This window comes from Durio zibethinus, chromosome 1 (assembly GCF_047325235.1).
Source record: "Durio zibethinus cultivar Kanyao isolate XHJ-2024 chromosome 1, ASM4732523v1, whole genome shotgun sequence".
NCBI lineage: Eukaryota > Viridiplantae > Streptophyta > Magnoliopsida > Malvales > Malvaceae > Durio > Durio zibethinus.
The window spans coordinates 31,836,308-31,860,850 of NC_143162.1; the positions used below are offsets into that span (position 1 = coordinate 31,836,308).

Genomic DNA, 24,543 nt, shown 5'->3' on the forward strand with positions numbered 1-24,543 from the left:
TTGAAGAGTTATAAGATAAATATAAAATAAAATGGGTAGTACCTTAGTGAAGTAATCCAATATTAGGTAAGAGTCTCTTGAGTAACTTGCTTTTTTCAAAAGTTGGGTCAAGACTTACTGTAAGAGAAAGACTAAAAGAGTAAAGTATTTTATTATACTCCCTGACATCAAAGTAACCCTGTGATCTTCTCAAAGAAAATATGGATGGAATAGTTAGTTTATACTACGATGCAAAATTTTTTTTTATCAAGAAATGGTGAATGAAAATTAACCAGAGAGAAAGAGATAGACAACAAAAGATTTAAAAGTAATCCTTAATAGAGAAACCATAGAACAATCTATCCCACTTAAACGTAATCTTATAACTAAGATTATGTGAGCATAATGAAATGGACATATTTATTTCTATAAATTATAGAATAATGTTGGACTTTTAAAATCTTAATAAACAACATACATTAAAAAATCTTTATCATACATTAATCAAATGTACTAGGCAAAGAGTTTTATATGATGCAAACCACTAAATCAATAATACATAGAAATTAGCCACTCACCCATTCCAATACACAATTTTTAGCAATAAAAAACCTACTTAAGGCATCAGAGTTTCATTACCATTATGAAATTAGATTTAGCCATACTCATAAGATAAAAACTAAAGCAGTCATATTCATTAAGAATTGTAACTCTATACATTGAGAAATCTAATTCCAAAAATTAAATTATTTCTTTCAAATGTTTAACCACTTCTAAATTTTGCAATATAAATATTCTTAATGGGGGGTTGTGAGATAATTAAATGCAATTTCAATTAAACTAATAATAAAGGTGCTTAGGCAACATATTGGTTAAATGAAAAAAGAATGAACACTAAAATGTTTTTTTGAATACATTTTTTCCTTAAAGTAGATTGACTGAATTTGAAAATTAAACCAAGCATGTAAATGTCATTGAAGATAAAACATAAAAATATCTAATTACTTTTGTCACCTTCCAACACAAAAATTGAAAGTGAAATGCCAATCTACTTTGTAGATGACCTTATATGACAAACTAATAACAAACCATAATTATTTAAATTCATTTAATAAATTACACATTGACATGAATAATAAATTTAGCATTAACAAGCTTTAAATCTGTAAATGCAAATCGATATTGAGTATGTACCTCTAAATGGCAAGACCTCTTAAGAGTTTGAAGTGAAGAGACTCGACTTGAGCAATAGCTCAACCAGTTCCTTGGTTAAAACCTCGTTGGGTTCCGCAATGAAGACTTCATTAGTGACAAACTGAAAGCAATGTCAATAAAACAAAAAATAGTTTGAGAAATGATGCAACAAATGGAAAAAAAGATGAAAATGAGAGATGAGAGATAATACCTTTCGTTTTTTTTTTTATTTAAGAAGCTGTCATGTTTTTAAGTTGTAGAGATTACAAGAATCTCATAATTGTGAAATAAGAAGAATATTCTAAGAACTCTAATTAGAGGAAAAACATAAATTAAACTGAGAAATTGATTGATGGTGGGAATGGAAAGGAAAAATTAGGGTTTGGTTTCAAAAATTAGGCAAAATAACATAGGATTAAATCTAGGTGATTTGAGATAGAGGTTTTAATTTTGATTCAAAAATTGATAAAATTAATTTGAGAAATGAGTGAGCAAAATGATGAAGAACAATCACTTTAGAAAGGAGAGAGTGATGATTTTTTTTTTCTTGTAAACTAGGAAATAGAGAATTTGGGTGAGCTCTTTACTTTTCAAGACCCACTATGTCGTAAAAATATTTGTTACCTTTGGCGGCTTTTTTCAGCTACAAAAGATAGATTAAAATAAAAAACCTCAAACGGTGCAACAAACCATCAAAAAATGTATGTGCCTTTAAAACTAGCATTTTTTTAGTGTCTCTTCCATAAGATATGGCCTCATTCTCAAATTAACCATTAGTTTTGGCCTCAAAACCCACCTTTTTACTAGTTTCAAAATTCACATTTTCCTTTGCACACACACACAATATATATATATATGTATGCATATTTATAAAGATTTAATCCAATTTTCTTTCGTTTCTTTTCACCTTTCCATTTACACTTTCTTTGATAGAAAGGAAAGAAAAAGAAATAAAAAATCTAAAATAAATCATATATTAGATTGAAAATTTTCTTTGTCATTCTCTATTTCCATCCTCACCCAATATAACTTATTTTCTTGGCTATATATTTCAGATATATACTGCATAACTTTAGTAGAAAGAGGCAATCTCTTACCAGACAGGAAGGGATCTTTCCACCAATATTTACTCTAGTATGGTTTCTGCAAAGTACTCAAGTATACAATTAATTAAATGAAAAAAAGCCAAATGAAAAATTTATTAAATAAAATAAGTAACAAAGTTCTTTCACTTTTTTTTTGGTATGGCCGTTTTTTTTTTTTGCTATATATGATATTGACAAGACATTCGAGAAAATATTTTTAATTATTTTTTTATTTATCTTTTTTTTTCTCATGCAAAAAAATTTTTAATGGAATGGAGCTAATTAGGATTTCAAAAAATAATTTAAATTATGATAATATTGATTTTGTAATTTAATTTGTAATAAGGTTTAAATTTTCTATAAAATTAATTATAAGCAATACATCATCATTAAACATATTATAAATATATAATCTATAAGCTATAAATTTTTAACCCATACTAAAAAGTGATAATTAAAATAATGTTTAATGGTCACCTCATACTTCTATAGTTGGGTGTTTGGGGACATCATCATGTTTCTCAATCTAGCTTTCCTCGCCTTGTCTATAGGTGGGCACTCATCAAGGCCTTTAGCCTAGCTTTCTGTTTGGTTTTCCTTAGCCATGCCACAGCCCTAAAATACACTGTCAATCATGAACGCACAAAACAAAAAGGGATTTCCTCAACCTTCTATGCATTTAATGATCCAATCTCGGTCCTAGCATACTAGCACACCTGTCTATTGACATAACATACTAGCACATACATTGTTAGGCACCAATTTGTACAATGGCTTAGCTCGCCCTGTACTTTCAGTCAGGCACCAATCTATATACCTGTAATGCACACCCAATACTCTCACAGCACCACAGCAACAATCAGTTAAATACCTATTTAGCACTCTTACACGCTCGTACCTTATGCACCAAGGGCCATATCACCGGCACATGAGCACATAAACAACCTAAGATGCCCGTACAATATGATTGAATGCCCGTACCAACACATTCGAATATCTCTCGAGGCTAACTCTGGTTCTAATAGCATCAAGCACTGATCATTTCTTCTAGACCAATTTTCATTGCATTCTCTGAACTAGCTCCAAACATGCTCTAATATCACTTGTCACTCATTGAAATTCAAGCTCCAGAACCCGTGCAACATCAGAACTCAAGAATGGGCTTATTTAACGTTTCAGATTAGCCTTCAACCAAATCGGTGCATAGACACTTAGTACTCCAGGGGCCAGTCGCCCAAATTGCTACTAGACAAAGTTGCACATTAAGTGTTTGATAGAAAGCTCAAGAGAAACAATAGAAACAGGTAAGAGTAAACTTGTACTATTTCAAGTTATGATGTGTACAATAAAGGTAGGGGTACACCCTATTTATAAGTGAAGCCTTATTGCATCAATGACTGATATTGATTATATCCTAAGGCTCATAAAGAGTCTAATGTATACAGGAGATTACAATAGGATTACATTGAAAGTTCTAATTTACATAGACTTTTATTAGAAAAGAGTTTGAATCAAGTGGGACTCCTACTTCAGTAATACCTGGTTGAGGCCTCTTTTTGGACCCGCACTTGAGTCTCTAAAAGCTATTAAACCTGATCCCCGGCCTGAGCTCATTGAGCTCATTTTAGTGCCTGCACACCCATTCTAGGTCATGGTCTTGCCCCTAGAACCTATGTTAAACCTTTGGGCTTGTTCTCCCTTACAATTTGACTTGGTCCCTCTTTCCTTAGAATCGTTCACTATCTCGACGATAACGTCTACGTCTGGTCCTTTCTACAGACTGTGACACTAGCACTTTTCATTTAATTTATATTATAAAGATAAATATGTCCTGAAAAGATAACTTTTTATTTTTAATTTTTTTCATTTAGAATTTTTTATTTAAAAACTATAAAATAATTTTATTCATTTAATATAATAAATAAAAATTTTAATTATTTATTAATTTTATAAATATTAAATAATTTAACTTTTTATTATATACAATTTTTAATTTAATATCTTTAATAATTATTTTTTCTTTTTACTTCAATTTATCTCATTGTCACTATTGATTTTACATTCAAATATGTATCTCATCATTAATTTTAAAGTATTTATTATACGTTATTATTTTTTATTTAAAAAATGAATTTAAATTTAATTCTTTTGAAGAAAAATCATGCATTGATTGTTAAATTAAATGGTTGAGCTATTATAAGTTATTTTTAGTACAATAAAATAAGTTTTTTTTACATAAAGTTAGATCTTTTGAATCAGGGTAAATCTAATGTGTTGATATCAAAAAATTAAAAAATAAGAAAATTTGAAAAAATAATTTATCTAGACATCGTTAAAATTTTTTTAGATATTTTTTTCGTTAATAAAATTGATAAATTCATTGATAGTGTTTTTATATATATTATAAATAAACACTTTCAAAAAATTTTGAATCCATCACCATATAATATAATTCATAATTAAAATAATTATTTATTTTTTTCTTGTTTGTATAACAGGTATATATGGGCATGAATATTTTATATAATCTAGAGTAAAATTACAAAAATATTTTGAGAGAAAAAGAAAAAGGGATTATATTATATTTAATTTTCTTATAATTATAAAGATTAAAGAAATTAATTGGGATAAAATTGATAAAAAAAATGATTATTTTGCTAAATTCAAAACTAATAGATAAAGTAATGAAAACATTTTAAAACTTTGAAATCTCTAATATAATATAATAGAGTGAATCAGTCTTTATGAATTTTTTTAGATGGGACTTGGCTTGGGAGTTGGGAGTAGACTAAGATAAAAATTATTTATTAAAATAAACTTTAAGAGGTAAAAAATAAAGTGTGTTATGCATGTGTCAAAAACTAATATATTGTTAAATCAAAAGAAATTATTAATAAGAAGGCAATAGGCTAAAAAGCTAGGATAAAACTAGCAAAAGCAAAGACCAAAGGCTAAATTGCAAATACGCAACTCCAAACTGATCACCAAAACTACAAATATTAACGCATATCACCTGACATCCAAAACCCAAAGACATGAAAATAGTAAAGCTGCCATGAAAAAGAATTATAAGTTAACCATCCAAAAGTAGCTCCCGACGTCTAGAAGTATGACAGCGATGGAGAAAATCCAGAAAACCAAGTGAAACCATCCAATAATATTTCTTAATACAAGAAATAATGAAGCAAATCCACCCAAATTCAAAACCAAAATGTACAGTCAATATTGCTACCGCAAGCTCAATAAAATCCCCCAGTAAATCTTCCCAGGGCCTTGCAGAGAAATACTCGCAGTACTATCAAGGAAATGTGTCAGCATCGAGTGTTCTCTGTTAAAGTTTCATTCTGTGTCTAGAATAATTGTTGTACCATCTCTTAGGATTTACTTAACGGATGTTCGCAAACACTTTTAGTTAAATTTTTACGTTATTCTCACCAAATTTGAGAAGAAATAATATATTGTTTACAAAAATCTTTTTTTAAATATTTATCCCTTTAGTTATTAAAACAGCTAGACCGAAAAAGAAACAAAATTAATGAACAAAACGGAGTAGCAAAAAGCTATCCTGAACCTCAAAAAAACCTGTTGGACAAGCTTTCAAACATTGAAGCAAATGTTGTGCCTTGTCACCTATGTTGATGCTTGATATCAGGCATCAGCAAACATTGTTTAGCATTACCGGAATGGCTGTATCAGGCAGCAATTAGTATTAGTATTAGGCAAGGTATACATCAGAATACTAGTGTACGATCGGGACTTCTTGTGGCAGGTGTTCATTTGTATGAACAAACTGAATTACTCTTCGCATCGACTTTGACTTCAAGGATGCAAGTGTAATCAAGCGAAAGTGATAAGAGGCAATGATAGCAGCCCTCAAAATTCTAGGCAAATCCTTTTGTCCAAACAGGTATGTCATATATCAGAATCCCCAATCCAAATGAAACCCCTGTGGTAATTAAGGCATAAACATAAGCTCTCCAAGGGTGCTTGCTTTCTCTCATTGCATTGAACTCAGAAATGAAAGTAGAAACTGTACTCAGACAACCCAGAAATCCTAACTCTATCCCAGTTGCAACAGGGTTGAAGTTCCTAGTATTTACCTGCACCACACCAATCTGACCTTATCAAAATTTATGGAGTAACAATTACTATATTTCGTGCTCATAGAATAATTACTCTCAATAAAACAATTACTATATTTCATGCTCAGATTTTCCTGAAAAAGAAAGAAGAAGAAAGAAACTATAGTCAATTAGTCAGGCTGAAAGCATAGCTGCATAACTATTTGGCAAATGAGGATATGCTTTGAGCCAGCATAAGAATATTTCATGATTCAGATAATGAAAGAGCAATCCATATGCCGTTATATGGAAGACTATGCCAATGTGCATGCATGCAGATGCAAAAGAGTGAGGCTTGCAATTGGGAATCAAAAAGTACGGACAGAAACCATTCAATGAACCCTTACCGACTTTTCCGCTACAGAGAGTCCTGCCATTATACAAGCTGCAGAAACATTGGCAATCAGAGTCCCAAATGGAAGCCATCTCAGAATCCCAGACTTTCCCAACCCACGTCCATTAATTCGAGCTAAGAACCACCTGATCCACACTCCTAGAGGTGCAACTAAGCAAGCCAGCCACAGCTGAGCTTCACTGCAACCACTGCCAAATTCCTTCTTGAGCAGTGCTCCGCTCACACTCAATAAACTACCTAGAACTAACAATAATACCACCATTGCTGCCAAATGATGTCTGCAACTGTTGAGCCTCCAATTACAATAAGTGCTAGGGACTTCCCTTTTTGTGTTAGTATTCAGCCTTCTGAGAATCCACCTGAAACCCTTGGCTGTCTCAATCCCAAAAATGATGGAATAAGCTACAAGAAACAGGCCTGCCGACAAAGTTTAATTTTTTTGGATGGTTTAAGCCAAGACAAGACCTTTTTCTTTTTTCAGTTTTGAATGGGCAAACAAAAAAAAGACTTGCCATTCATAAGCATTACCTGTGAGAAACCCAAGTACAGCTTGCACCCAGTGGCCATTTACACTGAGATCAAGCATTTTCTGATTCCAACCACTGAAAGTCGTGAGGCTTCCCAAATACCCAGTAGTCAATCCAATTGCCAAAATATCATATACCTGAGATATGTCTGCTTTGAAAACAACACCCCACCACCCCATCAAGAAAGAACCAACCTGTAAGAATATGTAATTAAGTTTGCAAGAGCAAAAGAACTTGGAAGATATTCATAGGAGGTGAAACAGAGAGAAATCCAAAGAAAATGAAGATCTATGTGGGGGTGCAAAAACCAAACCCCAGGAATCCAATCTATCCCAAAAATATATTTTCTAACCTAAGCCTGGAAACAGTTGTCCACCACCGTAACTGCCTTGGTTTACCTTTAATTCATTTTAGATAACTCCTCCTTGGTTAATTAAGTACCCAGAATCTACAGATTGAGATTAAGTGCTATGAGCAGCATGTCCAGCCCACGCGCCTCATAGCAGCATTCATAAGAGTAGCGCCTGGTCTAACAAATCATCAATATATCATTGCCAACATTAAATGGCACAAACTGCTCAATTAGCATTAGACAAACCAAGCCAAAATCTTGAGGCGTTCCAATAGAGCCCAAGCCTTTACAAATGTGTATGAGCGCTCACTAATAAATGTATTTTTGCACGCACGGCGGTGCCAGTGCGTGTGTGCACCCTATACCCGTGAACTGTCACTCATTAAAAACAGTGCGTGTGTGCCAGAGAGAGAGAAAGGGAAAGAAAGGGATACCATATTAGAAGGAAGGTTTGGGTATACAACCGTATGGTCGCTGGTCACACCTGAAACACTAGGTCCAAAAAGTCTTTCCAGCAAATATCTAGTTAAAACCTGCAAGACTATCAAAAGTCAAAGTTTGCCAATAAAACATATTCTTCCTTATGTTTTGTATCTCAAAATAGGAATCAAGGAATGACCAAAGTGGCTCTTTGAAGGCTGAACAAAAGACTAAAACGTCAATTCTGTCCAACTTAATAATTTCCTGTCACTAATCTAGTTAACTCAAGAATAGAAAGGTCGATTATATTACCCCAAGAATTCCAAAAACAGCCAAATGGATAAGACACAATATATACTCCAATGACAGAGGTAGTCCTTGTTTTTCCTGCATAAGGGAGCATGAAGCACATAATTTACTTGCATTATTTGAAGTTTGATATACATACTATCATTAACAATCACACAAGCAGAAACAATTAACTAAAAGCTCACTTGTTTTTTGTCCCTGGTGCACTTCAGTGGATCAACTGGAAGGGGAGATGTAACATCCTCTGGCAAGGGTGACACGAGAGAGATTGCATTTAATTCTGCCGGATGAATAACTGCCCCACTTTCCATTGCTTGATCTACAGACAAGAGGACATTACTACTCACACTCTGCCTATTGCTGTGGAGAGCCCGATCACCAACATCTCCAGCCTCCGAAACAGTCTCGCTATGAATGTCATCATCAAAGGACACAACACTTGATGTACTAAGAGAAAGCTTCCTCAATGAACAGCCAGGGCTACTTGCTCTACTAAATGATCCAGTTCGTGTAGGTTCAGAGTTATCATTAGTACCATGATCCATAACCCTCCTGTCAGAAATATCAGATTTCATTCCTATTGATAAAGCATCAAAAGAAGCAACACAAATTTTGTGCTGATTATTCATAAACCAAGAAAACATGAAGCAGTAGTAGACAATTCTTGATTATGCTGATGATTGGGTTAACTATACTTGCAGCATCAGTAAAAAATTGTCACGTACTTTGTTAAACTAAAGTCCATACATATAATAACAAGTGATTCCTCTTATACAAATTCTCACAGCAAAAAGTAATCTGAAAGAAAAAAACCATATAGACAACTGCATTTCTCAGCATTTAAACATATGTGTATGAGAGATAAGAAAAATAAAATCATCAAATGGTAACTTGAAAGGGGTGCAATGGGACCTACTCAGACTGCTTATTAACTACTTCAACTATTTGAATATGGAGAATTTTATTTTTCAAGATAAAATCATTCGAATGATTTCCTTGCACTTAAAATCATAAGCATCATCTAACACTGATCTTATTTCAAGATTTTCCACACCAAAATAGTCCGCTTCCTATGGATAAGCAACTGAAACATGTTTCAGTAATGCATGGTATTCTTTTTAAAATTAACAATTACAAACGATACATGTTAAAGGCCATAACCAAATGATAGCTACATGTTATCTCTAAAATGCCGTCCCAAATTCAGATTCCCAATTACCAATCTCAACCATCAAAATGTTTCTAAAAAGAAAAAGAAGGAAGTATGAGATGATGTAGCTGTAATAGCCTCAGCCAGGGATTCAAATAACAGTTCGATAGCGGAATAGCGGCCGCAAAATTGTGATAGCGCTGCCCTCCGCCATCGTTAATAGATAAAAAACGGTTGAGAAATTCATTCACAACAAAAATGGAGAGTAACGGCCGCAAAATAACGGCGTAACGGGCAATAGCGGCAATAACGAACCGTTATTGTCGCTATTCCGTTTTTCTACTCACGGATTTAATAGTTCTAACAAAAAAACAAAATTTTAAGCCTGCAAAACAAAACAACAAACTTGCAAAAGTAAAAGTAAAAGTAAAAGTCAAATCAAAAAATAAAGCTCATAATCTCAAAGCTTTATCATCAAAAGAAATTTTAAAACGAGCTAGAAAACAGATCAATTATTTCAAGTTTCAACTTTCAACCATTCAATCGGCATTTTCGGTATTCAAATTCAAATCAACCTCAAGTTTTCAATCAACATTCAAGATCAAACAAGGTAAGAAAAGAAAGTTAAATTACCTTTTTTTTTTGTAAAATTTCTGTAAAATGATCTGTTGTGTCTTGTGAGAGTTTGAAAGACGAACGAGATATTTGTAGATACTAGGCAAGTCAGCAAGTGATAGTGATAAATGGATGTGAGAGAAAATGAAAGATGAAAAAAAAATAAGAAAAAATTTCTGGAAAGCCAAGAAAGCAAGACGCAAGACGAAGAAGAAGATGAACAGAAAAAGGTAACGTTTCTATAATGGTCTCCGTTTGCTAGAAAAAATTAAACAAATTTGATATATTAAGCTAGTGGAGAGATTGGATGGGGTGGGGAGGATTGGGTGTGGTGGGGCGTTGGCGGAAGGTGGGGAGGGATTGGGTGTGGTGGGATGTTGGGGGGAAAGGTGGAGAGGGATTGATGGGGGTGGGGAGGGATTGGGTGTGGTAGGGTGTTTGGAGGGTGTGATTGAATTTTTTTTATTTAATTTTATAATTAATTTTTGAAAATTTTTTAGATAAAATTTAATTAGTGGTTTTGAAAATTTATAATTAATATAATATATAGACATTTTAAATGAAAAATTTTGATAAATTTTTTTGTATAAGTTAGATGAAAAATAATTAAAATTAAATATTATATTTTGATTGTGTTATATATTAATTTATAATTTTGTATATGAATTTTAATTTTTTTTGTTGTTTTGATATTTATATTATTGTCAATTCTTTTGATATTATATTAATTCTTGTTATTTTTGTGTAATTATTGAAGATTGTGTTTATTATATAATTATTAAAAGTTGTTTGTGATAAAAAATTTTTTATATCAATTAGTGTATCAAAAAAAATTAAGGTACTTAACAAATTTAGCATTTTATGATCTATTACTCTTATTAAGATTAAAAACTAAAAAATAAAAAATATAGGTTTGAAAATTTTATTAAAATATAAGTTTGAAAACTTTTAATTTTTGAAATTTTTTTTAGATAAAATCTAATTAGAGGGATTGAAGATTTATAATTAAAAAAAAAAAAGAGATTAATAATTTAATATGATATACATAGAGATTGTAGATGAAAATTATTGATAAATTTTTTATATAAGTTAGACAAAAATTAATTAAAATTAAATATTATATTTTGATTGTGTTAGATATTAATTTATAATTTTGTATATGAAATTTAATAATTTTTTTTGTTGTTTTGATATTTATATTGTTGTCAATTCTTTTTATATTAGATTAATTCTTATTATTTTTGTGTAATTATTGAAGATTGTATTTATTATATAATTATTTGAAGTTATTTGTAATAAAAAAATTAATATCAATTAGTGCATCAAAAAGATTAAGTTATTTAATAATATTCTTAAGATTAAAAACTAAAAATTAAAAAATTTAGCGTAAAATCAATTTTTAATGATGTAATAAGTAATATTAATATTTTTAAATATAAGTTTATTTTGTTTTTATACAAAATAGTAAGTATGCCACCACGTGAAGAGTTTTCGAGTAAGGGAGTAGCGAGTGCACCAAGTGATGATATAGGTTGGCATTTTGGAACACCTATGCCAAATACAAGAGGAAATGTTTCATGTAAACTTTGTGGTAAAGTTGTAAAAGGAGGAATAACACATTTCAAAGAACACACTGCTCATAAAACTAGTAATGTTGCACCATGCCCCAACGTTACTGGTATGTTATGTTTTTTTAATTTCTTTGAAAATATTATTGTTAATTTCTTAATAAAAATTATAAAATTACATAAGCATGTGCAACTAATTTTCTCTTTTTTTTTTAACTATATTATTAATAGGTATAGTAAGAGAAAGTATGATGAAACTCCTTCAAGAAAGCAAATAAAAAAAAGCTGACAACAAAAGAAGAAAAAATGAATTTTTATCATAGTTAAGAGGGGAAGATGATTATGAAGGATTTATTGATGAAGACATTGCTACTAGACAAGCCGTGTGAGATAGTATCCAATCACAACGTGAGTGGCACAAAAGACAAGAATTCAGACAAAGAACTAGTGGTTGGAGTAACATATATGAAGAAGGACGAAGCTCTCATGGTTCAATTGCTGAATATTTTGAAGAAAAAACAAGGAAATCAACTCCAAATGAGTCTGAATTTTCATTAAGGGGAGCTGTTCCTGAATTAGTTAGAAGTAAAAGTTCATGACAACCAAAAGTAAGTGATTCATTTCTAAAGACATTAAAAAGAAAAATGGGTGAATCAGTATCAAAATTTTTGATATATGATCGACTTCCTTTTTAATTAGCAAATTCCTCATGGTTGCATAATTTGATTTATGTGGCAGCAAAAATTGGCCAACATGTAAGACTTCCAACACCTTATGAGGTCTCAGATGTGTATTTACAGTCTGAGTATCAACAAGTTCATGAATGGATTAATGGATTAAAAGCTTATTGGAATGAATTGGGTGTCACTTTGATGTGTGATGGTTGGACCAATAGTTTGAATCAAATGCATATCATTAATTTTCTTGTTTACTGTAGTAAAGGGACTATTTTTTAAAAATCTGTAGATGTCTCAAATGTCCGTAGTAGAGATACAAACTTTTACTACAGATTATTAGATGAAGTTGTGGAAGAAATTGGAGAAAAATACATTGTTCAAATAGTCACTGATAACGAGATAGCACTTAAGGCCGCAAGAAAAAGGTTAATGGAGAAGAGAAAATATTTGCATTGGATAGCATGTTCAGCTCATTGTTTGGACTTGTGCCTTGAAGATATTGGGAGGAAAAAAGATGTGGCAAAGGTTTTGGATGATGTAAAGAAAATGACTTGTTTTATATACAATCACATTTGGACTGTTAATTTGATGAAGAAATATACACAAAGGAAGCAAATACTTCATCCTGCTCTTACCCGATTTGCCACTCATTTCATACAATTAGAAGAAATAATGAGGCAAAAGCAAAGTTTGAGAGAGATGTTCAATTCAAAGGTTAGTACTTAGTAATTAGTACAATTATTTAAATCTAGCATCTTTTTATGATATTATTGTTTTAAAATATTAATTTAAAATATATTACTCTAAAAATTTATTGATGAATATATAAGAATTTAAAGATTCAAAATAGGGACAACAAAAATCAGGACCTGCTTATGAAGTCAAAAAAATCATTTTGGAAAAAGATTTTTGGAAAAAAGCAGGTGATATAATAAAAGTTTATGAGCCTTTGGTAAAAGTGTTGCGCCTTGTGGATGGTGATGAAAAACCACAATGTGCTTTATTTATGAGGCTGTGGATAGAGCTAAACAAGCAATTCAACAAACTTGTCGTTATTCTGCTGAATATGAAAAGATTATTGACAATAGATGGAGTTTCATGCACTTTGACTTGCATTCAGCTGGTAAGTAAACCAAGAATATAGATGGTATTTAAAAAATATGTTTATTTTTATACTTAAATTGCTTATATATTTTTTTTTATTATTTTAATATAATATTGTTATAAATTATGTTTAGGTTACTATCTAAATCCATAATTTCAATTTGGAGTGGAACATTTTGCAAATGTATTTAAGGAAACATTAGAAGGTATAAAAGCAGTTATTGAAAGATTAGAACCTTCGATAGATACTCAAATCAGAATGATTAATCAGGTTAGTATTTAATACTATTTTATAACTTTAACATTTGTTTTATGTATTAAAAATTAAATTATTTTTTATTTATTCATTTGTTATTGTATTTTCAATCGATGTAGTTGTTATTATTTCGAGACAAGCATGAAACATTTGGTAGTCCACAAGCACAAAGAGCTTGGAAGCAAATGAATCCAGGTAAATAGTAAGTTTAATAATTATAATTTATTTATATTATTTAATTGTATAGCCCATTGAAATTTAATTTAAATAATTTTATACAGCTGAGTGGTGGATGATATATGGCACTTGTGTTCTTGAATTACAAAAACTAGCAATCAAAGTGCTTAGTCAAACAACATCTGCATCAAATTGTGAACGTAATTGGAGCACATTTAGCTATATTCACACCAAAGTAAGAAACATATTGAAGTTTGAAAGACTCCAGAAACTTGTATATACCTATTATAACATGAAGTTGAGGATGAGACATCAGAAAAAAATGAGCATTGATGAAATAAATAATAGTTTTAATCCTATTAGCCTTGATCATATTTTTGAAGATGATGATCCATTAACAGAATGGCTGCAAGAGAAAGAAAATCCTCTATTAGATGGTCAAAACTCTGATTGGTTGCCTGCAGATAATTCTGATAATGAAATGAATGTTGAACGATCACGTCAATTTCAAGAAAGGAATTTGTCTCATTCAAGTTCAAGTCCAACACCAAGTTAGAGTGATAATGATGGTGATAGAGATGGTGATGGACATGATGATGGTGATGGTGATGGTGATGGTGATGGTACGAATTTTGGTGATAATATGGATGCAAATCGACCTTACAGCCCACTTGGAAGAGAATTTAGGCTTGCTGCTACTAGTGGACTTTTTATTAATATGACAGAATATGGAGGAAATGCATTTGCTGAATCTAGTGAGGGTCAAAGTGCACGTACAACTCGATCAAAAGGAAAAGCAAAGAAGCACTACTATGAAATTTCTAGAGGTTCTTCATCTTCAGGTTAGAGACCAAATTCTAGTAACTTTGAGTATAGTGAATCATCTGCTAGTACTCAAAGACATTACTATCCATCAGAACAACATAATTTTCAATCTCATCATGGTTATCCACCTCCATATGGTTATTATCCACCTCAAATGTATCCTCCACCTCCTCAAATATATCCTCCACCTCAAATGTATCGGTTACCACAAATATACCCTCCACCACAAATGTATCATCCTCAAATATATCCTCCACCTCAAATGTATCAAGAACAAATGTCTCAGGGATAGAGATGGAGTCAACTTGGCTCTCAAAGTGAAGATAGAGAATCTGATCATCCTCGTCATTCTACCATGTGGTAAATTTGAAATATGTATCAATAATTGTAGTTGATGAAATTTGAATTTATTATATTTTTAAGTTTGTAATTTTATTAAATTAAATGCTTGGTATTTAACATATTATGTTTTGTTAATATTTGATTTGTTTAGAATTAATATTGAATATGAACTTGGCCAAGAAAAATTTTATCGATAAACCAAATATGAATGCTTTTTATAATCTAAATAAAATTGTGAATAATTTTTTTAGAAAATAAAAAACATAGAGTGTCATAAACTATTTTTAAAATCATTGAATAAGAGTTTTTATAATTATAATTATAATTATAATTATTACATTTTATAATAAATTATGCAAAAAAAAAATTTCACGACCGTGATGACCGTAGTGACCGTAATTATCTCCATTATATCCGAAAACATAATAAATGCTACGCGACCAAAAACGTGATCGCAACCACTATTTAAATTCCTGACCTCAGCACTGAAGCAGAGCCATCCAAACAGAACTGAGAACACGACAATATTTAGGAAAGGCATAATTCTGTCACATGAAGAAGACCTGATGCTGAAACTGGCATATGCAAGTTTAGTGAATTTGTTGGAACAAGAAGTTGCAAGGACCAATCCCATGTGGAATTACAAGGGTATTTATGTATTCAATTGTACCATTCCAACAAGCAACAAAGAAACACATTTCCACTGCATTGCTCACCCGGATTTAATGAAGCTGCAATACTAGTAATTGCTTAATGCTTATATAGTTTTCAGACATTAAAAACATAGCAGAAACCCTTGGAATAACTATTTTTCCCATCCTTCAATTTATATTGTGATAATTCTTATCAATTGAAGGGGGTAAGCAACCATAAAAAAGAAAACCAAAGAAAAAGCGAAGTTTCCAATAATTGCAGTGGTTATGGTAGATTGAGGGAGAGAGCATGATAAAAAAAAAATCAAATACGACAAAAATAGCTATGAACCCACCATTTTTCTCAGATAATCTGCCATTCCATTCAAGTGGAAGTGGATCCCACTTTGGATAAAAGAGTAATTATATTCTATTCAACAGGAAACTTTATAAATTTAATTGGGAACAATCTCAGTTTTTAATAAAACCATAAATCAACGTCCTTTCAATAGTTTTAAAGATGTGTACTCCACTAACATAAGAGACCAAAAAAGATGAAAAGTTACATCATAAAAAAAGTCTATAATAAAGCCAGGTTTAATCCAATGGGATTCCAGCTGAAATTCCTAAAATATTATTAAATCTTTTGGAACAAAAATCTTAAAAAGGCCAAACTTTTCCATTTTTGCACTAAAATAATAGGCATACTGTAAATAATTTCATACTAATATAACCCTTAATAATTAAATAATAGTTATAGAGGAGAGAAGTGGCGTACCGAATATTCGTAGTTGAAGTTTGAATGCCGCGGGAAACGAGCAAGAGAGGATTCAAAGCCAAAGAAACGCGTCACGAACAATAACCTTAAAAAAATAATTTCTGAGAATGGAGTCAAAGCTTCAGCAGAAAACAAGGTGGTTCTGATGGGATGATGAGATTTGGATGTTTCGATGGTAGGAAGGTTTTGGGGGTTAAGAGTTTAAACTGAAATGAAGAAGGATGTTAATGAAGGTCACGGCTTTGGAGGAATGATACAGAAAATAAAAGCCGACGTGATTTAGTTTTAAAACAATGGAGAAACATAGACTTTATATGAGAAGACATAAAGAGAGAGTTGGAGGTGGCGTTGGGGAGTTAAGACTTTATATGAGCAGATATAAAGAGAGAGTCAGAGGTGGCGTCGGGGAGTTAGCCACTTGGCTTTGATGCGTTGGAGTTTGACTTGTCTCTGTACTTTTTACTGTTTAAGGTTCAAAGATAGAATAAGTTCGTACAATGAAACTGATGCGTGGGTGATGCATATGGAGTGTATGCATTCTACCTTTAAAGAAAAAGAAAACAAGTAAAATCAGAATAATATTAACAAATCCCTGCATAACAAACTAGTTTCATGCATAAATAATAAAAAAATTAATGTCACGTCTCCTATGTTGCTATGAATTTTTTATACTATTTTTTAATAATAGTGTCTAAACAATTTTGATTAAAATTAAACAAACATAAAAATATTATTTCTAATTTATAAATTTATATTATAAAATTATGTTCAAATAAATATTATAGTTAAAAAAGTCATGTATTTCAACAAAAAATTTTAATATAAATACTACTTTTTTAATAAATAAATAAATAAAAGTTTTTTGTCAAAAGAAAATTAATTTTTTAATAATTTGATATCTAAGTTTGCATTTGTAAGATAGATTGTTATACATATTCAATCTTTCATATTTGTCAAAATGTAATACAAAGAAGAAAAAAATATATATTAATAAGGTTAGATTGCATTTAAAAATCTTTGTTATAAATTTTTGTTTGTAGAATTTGTGTTCAAAAATAAAATATGCATTATATTATATTTCATTCCAAGCTAGTCAATCGCAGATTCTTTTCATGCTCTGTTTGTAATAAATAAAATTAATGCAATGGTCATGTGGATTTATATTATTTAATAAATATATTAAATTTAAATTATATTAAATATTTAATACATTCATTTACAATTAATTTGATTCATAAATATCATAAATGATTAAATGATTAAATTCAAAAATAATTAAATTCATTCAATTTGGATTTGATTCATAATTAATAAGTTATAAACATAAAGTTAGATTCAAGATTTAAATGAAATGAATAATATAATTTATTCATAATTAATTGAGTTTATAAATATCAGAAATTCATGAATACTTAAATTCATAAATAGTCAAAGTATATTCATTTATAGTTAATTGGATTTATTGATATTATAAATTCATGAATGATTAAGTTAATAAATAATGAAATAGAATAGACTCAAATTTTAAATAGTATAATATACAAAACATACATATTCACAATTAATTAAATTTATAAATACTATAAATCCATAAATATTTAATAAAACTTACACGACATATGATTCATGCTTACATAATAGTCTAAGTGACACGATATTAAAAATATGATAGAGATAGCCAATAAGATTGCAAAGCAAAAACATTATAAAAAAACTGAGTTATGTCAAATGTCACAATTTCATAGATCTATAAATAAAAAGAATATATTATTAGATTCTACGAAATCATTGTAAAAGAAAATTTTTTGGTTAGTTGAAAATTATTAGAATTAATCTTAATAAAATATTTTATTGCGTTATTATTTAGTAGAATATATTTATATTCTATTGCATATACATAGATTATTTCTAATGAATTATTTTTAAAAGGATTTACACTTTCTTTTATTATTATTTTTTAAATTAATTAGTTTTTGTAAAATGTTTAAAAGTGTGTATTAATATGACATTTAACAATTACAGATATTAATTACATATATACAAATATTTTTAAAACTTAAATGTTTGAAATTTAAGTAATTGAATTTTTATAAGTTAGAAATATCTTTAAAAAAAACGGGCATCAGAGTAATAGTTTTAGAAGAGGAAATATTGGAACTTATAATTCTTGAATTATGAAACTACTTTCTATTTTTATTATCTTCAATAATTTTTTATTCAAGTTAATTGTTATGATTTGCGTTAATTTTTTAATATAATAAACAAACTATAAATATTTAAGATCAAATTCAAACTTAAATTAAATTGCTTCAGTTTACTACTAATTTCTATACACAGCGGCAGGTAATACGGTCAAGGTTTTGTCAACTGACACTGCTTCAGTTTCGGGCTCTTCGGGGTGGTAGAGTCCTGACAATACTATCTGGTACTATGACAACAGCGTGTAGATCGATCAAACTTGGTAAATTAATACCAACCATAAGCGTTCCATAGATCAGACATATAACCAAAATATTTTAGTCGGTGTTCAAGACTCTGGCACCTTCTCGACTTAACGTCGAACTGGGGGCCTAACTTTTATGGAGATATGTCTTTCACAATAGTAACTTACTATTAGTATGATCTTGGGGCAGTATAACTTTTTTTTGGCTGAGGGAAAGAGATCAATGATCTGTTTAACATTTTAACAAGAATTTCTGATGCAGAGGATCCATAAAATTATGGCAACTGCAGAGCATACTCAACTTGAATCACTGCAAACTATGAATAGCTTGAAGAAATCATGAAGCTAAAAGTTTAACTATGGAGAAAGGAAGATGAAATTACCAAAATAGAAGAGAGGTTTTTAGCCAAACATTTTTTATAAAGAAAGGTTTGTTACAAGAGATGTGTTTATTAATTTTTTGGATAATTCCTAGATTCCTAGATTCCTAGATTACTTGATTCCTAGATGATTTCTTCTTAGAGAAGTATCATCCTATTTATACAAGAAAAAAGTAAAGGAATAGTAACCTAATAAGACAATGCTAGGACAAGACATAATTATAACTTTACAAGTGGCTTAAGATAAAGCTAAAGGATGGTGACTCATAACTATGGTATAATGAATCATTACTATGGTACGGTAACTCATCACTATGAGTCATTACTTATTTGACATAAAGTAAAGGTAACTCATCATGACTTGACTTAGACATAAAGTTGATGAAACTTGACATAAAGTTATCTTGATGTGGAGGCATCATAATCAACTCTTTGGAGTCTTCTGGAGAAAACTGAAATTATCACGCGTAATTATACATAATTAGACTGGAACAAGGAATCTTCTGTCTTGGATCACCATGAGTGTCATTATTTGAGAGAACGATGAGTGTGTTCTGAAGAGAGGTTGAGGTGTGAGTTGTCTGCACCTGGTGTGAAATCATATCCTATGTTTTCTAACCATTGATCTGGATCAAAATCTTCAAGAGGGTCTTGAGATTCTTGTCATTCCATTTGTGGTAGAACTTCAGAAGGTTTCCAATAAGGATTCCATTCTACTGGTCCTGTATGGTCAAGTTCAAATCTAGTAGTATCAGAAAGAGGTTCTATCTAAGTACTATCAAGTCTAATTTTATAAATCTTTTTATCAAATTTGAGCTGGTAATTGTATTCTAAAGGATAATTTCCTCATGAAACTTCATCTTGGAGCTCGGGCTAATTTTGCTTGGAAAATTTATGATTCATTTCATAAATTTATCTATGAAATTCAGTGTATTCAGCTAGGTGATCAAACTGTGAATCAAACAGCGAATATCCTTGAGAGCTGGAAATTACTGCATAAGGAAAATATTGGGGGTCTTTTGTTAAACAGCTGTAAGATCCGTGAAAGATTAAAACAATATGAGGATTAGGAAGAACTTTTGTATATCTGTCATAGGTTTCAATCCATTGAATCCAAATGGGAATGGGTCTGAACCAGGTGAAAAAAAACTTAAGATGTTGTTGACTGAGGTCCAACTGGTGTTTGATAGGGTTGGTGGTTGACTGCTGAAAAAGGTGGAGAAGGGTTTTGAGCTTTGGGAGTATGAATTCTACAGCAATATAGTAAAGGTGACAAAGGTACCACATAAAACAAACTATTTCTTTCGGGAAACAAAGAGGTTCAGGGAATTTAAAAAGATGGATGAAGGGATAGTCAGGGTGTATACCAAGAGATTGAATGAAGGTGTCTCCAAACTTTATGAGTGTTTTAGACTGGTATTTAAGCAAGAGGTGTGAGGCTTTTTGATCAAAGGTTTGAATGGCAAGAAGTCTTGATAACTCTGAAGGAAGATTTTCTACTAGAAGGTTAAGAAATTCATTAGGTAAAGTAAATTCATCATCAAGGTGAGGTTTTTAAGAAGAAGGGAAAATAGAGCTTTTTGAGGATAAGGCTTATGAAGAAGAAGGTATTGGGTTCATCATGAAAATGACTGAAAGAATCTGTAAGGTGTTTGAAGAAAGGTTTGAAGGAGGTCCTGTGAGCATATTTGAAATGAGGTTATCTTTACCTTTTATATGTACGATCGTGAAGGAGTACTATGAGAACCACTGTGATAGCCTGAGTAACTATGCATATGGTATTATTTTTTTTGAAATTAAGATTCTGATCAAAGGCTGACATATCTAATTTCACGAGAAAATGATATCTAATGAGGTGAAATTCAAATCTTTGGATTTCATACTTTACAGCTAAAATCTCTTTTAGTGTAGAGTGATAATGAAGTTTCGAATCATTGAAGTTTTTGCTCTTGTAATCACAGATTTATCTATGTCCATCTTTTTTTTCTAAAAAGATTACTGATCAAAACTGTTTACTAGCATCTGTCTGTAATATTCTTTTTCCATCAGAAGAAATCTTTAAAGTGAGAAGTGACTTTGCTTTTATCTTCAAGGCTTGTACTACATTTGTCTAGATCTAAGACCACGTGGGTGGTTCTTTCTTGAGCATCTGTCTGAGTGGATGAGTTAACTGTGCAAGATCTAAGAAAAATTCACTCATGTAATTGACTATGCCAAAAAATTACTGGATTTGTTTCTGGGAAAGATTTTCATCAAAAAAATCTACAAATGACTGAGCAATGTGAGGTTGAGCTATGTACTGACTATCTTTAAGATGCATGCCTAAGAAATCAATTTTTGTAGCACCAATGATCATCTTTTTCTCTAAAAGCATTATCCCATATTGTTGAACAATTTGCTGGAACTTATCCAATAACTGTGTATGAGATGTGTCATCTAGAGAGAACAATAAGATATCTTCAATGTAAATTAAGACATTATCAAGAATTAAAGCAAATATCTTTGTCATGACTTTCTGGAACAATGAAAGAGCAACTTTTAATCCAAAAGGTATTACTGTCCACTGAAAATTATGTTGGGAAATGCAAAACGCCGTTTTGTATCTATCCTGTGGATGTATACCTAGTTGCCAAAATCCTGCTTTAAGGTCAAACTTTGAGAAGACTTTTACATTTGCCAAATTTACAAACAAAGTTTTTCTGTCTGAAAGAGGAAACTTATCATCTGCAAGGAAAATGTTAAGAGGTTTGTAATTGATTACCAATCTTAATTTTCCACGAACTTGTTCTGAACGTTTGTTGACATAAAACGCTTCATATGCCCATGGAGAGGAGGTTGGTTGAATTAATCCTTGAGCTTGGAGAAGAAAGCATTCTTGGATTACTTGCTTGAAATGATCTGGATTCATGCCTGAATGACTAGCTTTTGTAAGATTGGTAGTTTCATCTCTTTTAAAAAGAAGAGAAATAAAAAATTCAGGGTTTTTTCAAAGTGGGTGGTCACATTTCTGGAGGAAGTCTGAATGATTTTCTGCACACGAAAAATGAATAAACTTGTGTCTGAATTCTTGGAAAACATCTAGTTGAATGGTTAGGGTGAAGAGATTGGGAAAGTTTTTCTAATGTCTAAAATAACTTTCAAACTTGATACTTTTTCCACTAAGCTTTAAACCTGGTAGACTAGTAATGATATCAAAACCAATAACAAGATCTTTTTGGGGAAGTGGAGATCCTAAAATCTTTTGAGTTATTTGACATCCTAAAAAGATTTGAAGGGTAACAGGGTTACTGATAAAGTATGTAAAAAATACATTCTCATCAGTGGTTTTGAATAAGGTTTTTTGTTTTATCCAAAAGTTTTTTGGTAAGACAAGGGGGTTTGCTATGGTTTGGGTTACACCAGTATCAAAAAAAATTATGACTATTATAGGAAGGAAATGTTTGTGAGGGAAGATCTGAACTAGAGCTTAGGGTAATTTTGAAGGTTGGAGAGTTTGGATTTTTTAGAGTTCTTGGACTGACATATACTCATAACATTGATCATCTGTGAAATTATCTGAGTATTCTAAATAGTCTGAATCTGTAAACTCATCATCATCAAATTGCTTGGTAATAAACATGAATCTTTCATTTTGCTCATCATCAAGGGAGAAAATTGATTTATAATCATCATTGGAGAGATTAATACTTGAGATATTAGGAATGTCTTAGATCATCTTGACTAATTTTTTGTTTGACTTTGGGCAATTCTTTGAAAAATATCTTGGTTTTTCACAGAGAAAACATTTTAAACTTTTGATTTTTGGATCTTTCTTTTTTCTTGTAAATTTGAATCTTTGAAATCTTTTGAGCTTATCAGCATATCTGAAGAACTTCTTACGTCTGGGTCTAAAGAAAATTAGAGGTCTGAAAGGTCTGAATCTTCTGAAATACTTTTTTTTCTTGTTGCTATAAAAACATGTGGGATCTTTGGAAGAACATTTGATTTGAAGTCCTAAAGAGGAGTAAGAGCATGGCTTTTTAACTTTTTGGAGTTGTGCACCAAGGATTTGATGTATTTGTGCTCTTTGTAAATCTTATCAAGTGCTTTCAATATCATCTTGTAGATATCTTCAAGGGTCATAGATTTAACATCAAGATATCTGAGGTTTAACTGGGTCTTTGTTTGTTGGGCAAGTTCTTCTGAAACAGAATTAAGGAAGGCTTGCGTTAAGTTGACATCATAAAATCCATCAAGTATGTAGAAATACTGAGAGAATTATTGATAGTGTCTGTCAAGGTCTTTTGGATGGAGAGAATAGTATTTTAGTTTAAAGAATTATTCTCTGATCTTTTCCAATCTGTGAGTTTCTTGTCTACAAAAGATTACTGCAAATTAAGAGACAGCTTTTATGATTATTGGGCATTAAAGAAACTGAAGTTGTCTATATTCACCATGTTGTCTCAAAAGTTTTTCAGAGTTTCAACTAATCTGAAAATAAATCTGATCAAAATTATGTTTATCGTAACATTGGGATGAGAGTTTAATTCAACAAGTCCCCACGCTAAGAATTCTTGAAATCTTGAGGGCCATTTTGATGGAGGAATATCATCAATGGTAAAAACTAAGAATTTTAATGTTAAACAAGGAACATATGATTGTTGTAGAAGAGAGTGTTGTTCAGCATCCATTGCATCAGGGTTATGAACTTCTGGAGTATCATCTGGAACTTCAACTGTTGGTTCTGTCATAAAAATCTGAGGGAGCATTATTTCATCTGAGTTATTAGTATCATCTAATTCATCTGAATTGACAGTATCCATGTGGGATTCAGATTCAAAGGTAGAAGGAAAAATATCTTCAAGAGAGAATTGAAGAAGGTTGTCTTGTGCCATCTGGTAAAGTATTTTTAGAAGGGTTTATGTAGGAGAAATCATAAGTTGTACAGGTTTTTAGTTTGGTTGTGGTGTAGGGTTTTATGGTGTGGAACTTGAGCTTGGTTTTGGTTTTGAAGGTTGAAAAAATGGTTGTTCTGCTATTCTTTTGGGTTTTGGATCAACTGGTTATTTTTTTTTAAATCTGTGAATCCATTTTTCAGTTGTACCAAAGAGGGGTTGTTCTGGTTGGTCTGAGATAAGAGTGAAGTATTGTGTTGGTTGTGAGGATGTTGGGGTTGATGTTGGGGGATGTTTGTACTAAAAATGTGTGAAAAAAGGTTTTGAAGGTGAGGTTGAAGGATTGTATGGTTGAAATGAAGGATGAGTATAGGCTTGGT

General features: G+C 30.9%; 2 protein-coding genes and 1 long non-coding RNA gene across 5 annotated transcripts; 2 read left to right on the forward strand and 1 right to left on the reverse strand.

Annotated features, from left to right (window-relative positions):
* Window positions 1-5,386: 5,386 nt before the first annotated feature.
* Window positions 5,387-16,842, reverse strand: LOC111312322 (fluoride export protein 1-like). 3 transcript variants are annotated; one of them, XM_089765115.1, is made up of 7 exons: window positions 16,467-16,833; window positions 8,528-8,894; window positions 8,346-8,420; window positions 8,048-8,146; window positions 7,263-7,455; window positions 6,727-7,151; window positions 5,387-6,358 (listed from the first exon to the last, which is right to left on the reverse strand). In XM_089765115.1, the coding sequence occupies exons 2-7, from the start codon at window positions 8,885-8,887 to the stop codon at window positions 6,140-6,142; spliced, it is 1,371 nt and encodes a 456-aa protein (XP_089621241.1). In that variant the 5' UTR covers window positions 8,888-8,894; window positions 16,467-16,833; the 3' UTR covers window positions 5,387-6,139. The 3 variants fall into 3 exon arrangements, with proteins under 3 accessions (XP_089621241.1, XP_089621244.1, XP_089621247.1); XM_089765118.1 differs by having other exon boundaries at window positions 6,727-7,106; window positions 16,467-16,832; XM_089765121.1 differs by having other exon boundaries at window positions 6,335-6,474; window positions 16,467-16,842.
* Window positions 11,578-13,483, forward strand: LOC149520540 (uncharacterized). Its single transcript, XM_089746244.1, has 6 exons — window positions 11,578-11,785; window positions 12,052-12,164; window positions 12,255-12,283; window positions 12,414-12,430; window positions 12,642-12,889; window positions 13,364-13,483. Exons 1-6 carry the CDS (start codon window positions 11,578-11,580, stop codon window positions 13,481-13,483), a joined length of 735 nt encoding a protein of 244 aa, XP_089602370.1.
* LOC149520541 (uncharacterized) lies at window positions 13,634-14,016 on the forward strand. The gene is made up of 3 exons (XR_016344233.1): window positions 13,634-13,727; window positions 13,832-13,907; window positions 13,994-14,016. It is a non-coding gene; the product is annotated as an uncharacterized LOC149520541 (long non-coding RNA).
* Window positions 16,843-24,543: the final 7,701 nt, after the last annotated feature.

What these genes read in the sequence shown, in the direction of transcription:
- LOC111312322 (XM_089765115.1), bottom strand. Translation starts at nt 8,887, where the DNA reads ATGGATCATGGTACTAATGATAACTCTGAACCTACACGAACTGGATCA. An exon ending in CTGTTTTTGGAATTCTTGGG is followed by an intron (nt 8,147 to 8,345) that starts GTAATATAATCG and finishes ATAGTCTTGCAG; the next exon opens with GTTTTAACTAGATATTTGCT. An exon ending in TCTCTGTAGCGGAAAAGTCG is followed by an intron (nt 6,359 to 6,726) that starts GTAAGGGTTCAT and finishes GGTGTGGTGCAG; the next exon opens with GTAAATACTAGGAACTTCAA.
- LOC149520540 (XM_089746244.1), top strand. Translation starts at nt 11,578, where the DNA reads ATGCCACCACGTGAAGAGTTTTCGAGTAAGGGAGTAGCGAGTGCACCA. An exon ending in ACCATGCCCCAACGTTACTG is followed by an intron (nt 11,786 to 12,051) that starts GTATGTTATGTT and finishes CATTGCTACTAG; the next exon opens with ACAAGCCGTGTGAGATAGTA. An exon ending in AGAAGGACGAAGCTCTCATG is followed by an intron (nt 12,165 to 12,254) that starts GTTCAATTGCTG and finishes TTCCTGAATTAG; the next exon opens with TTAGAAGTAAAAGTTCATGA.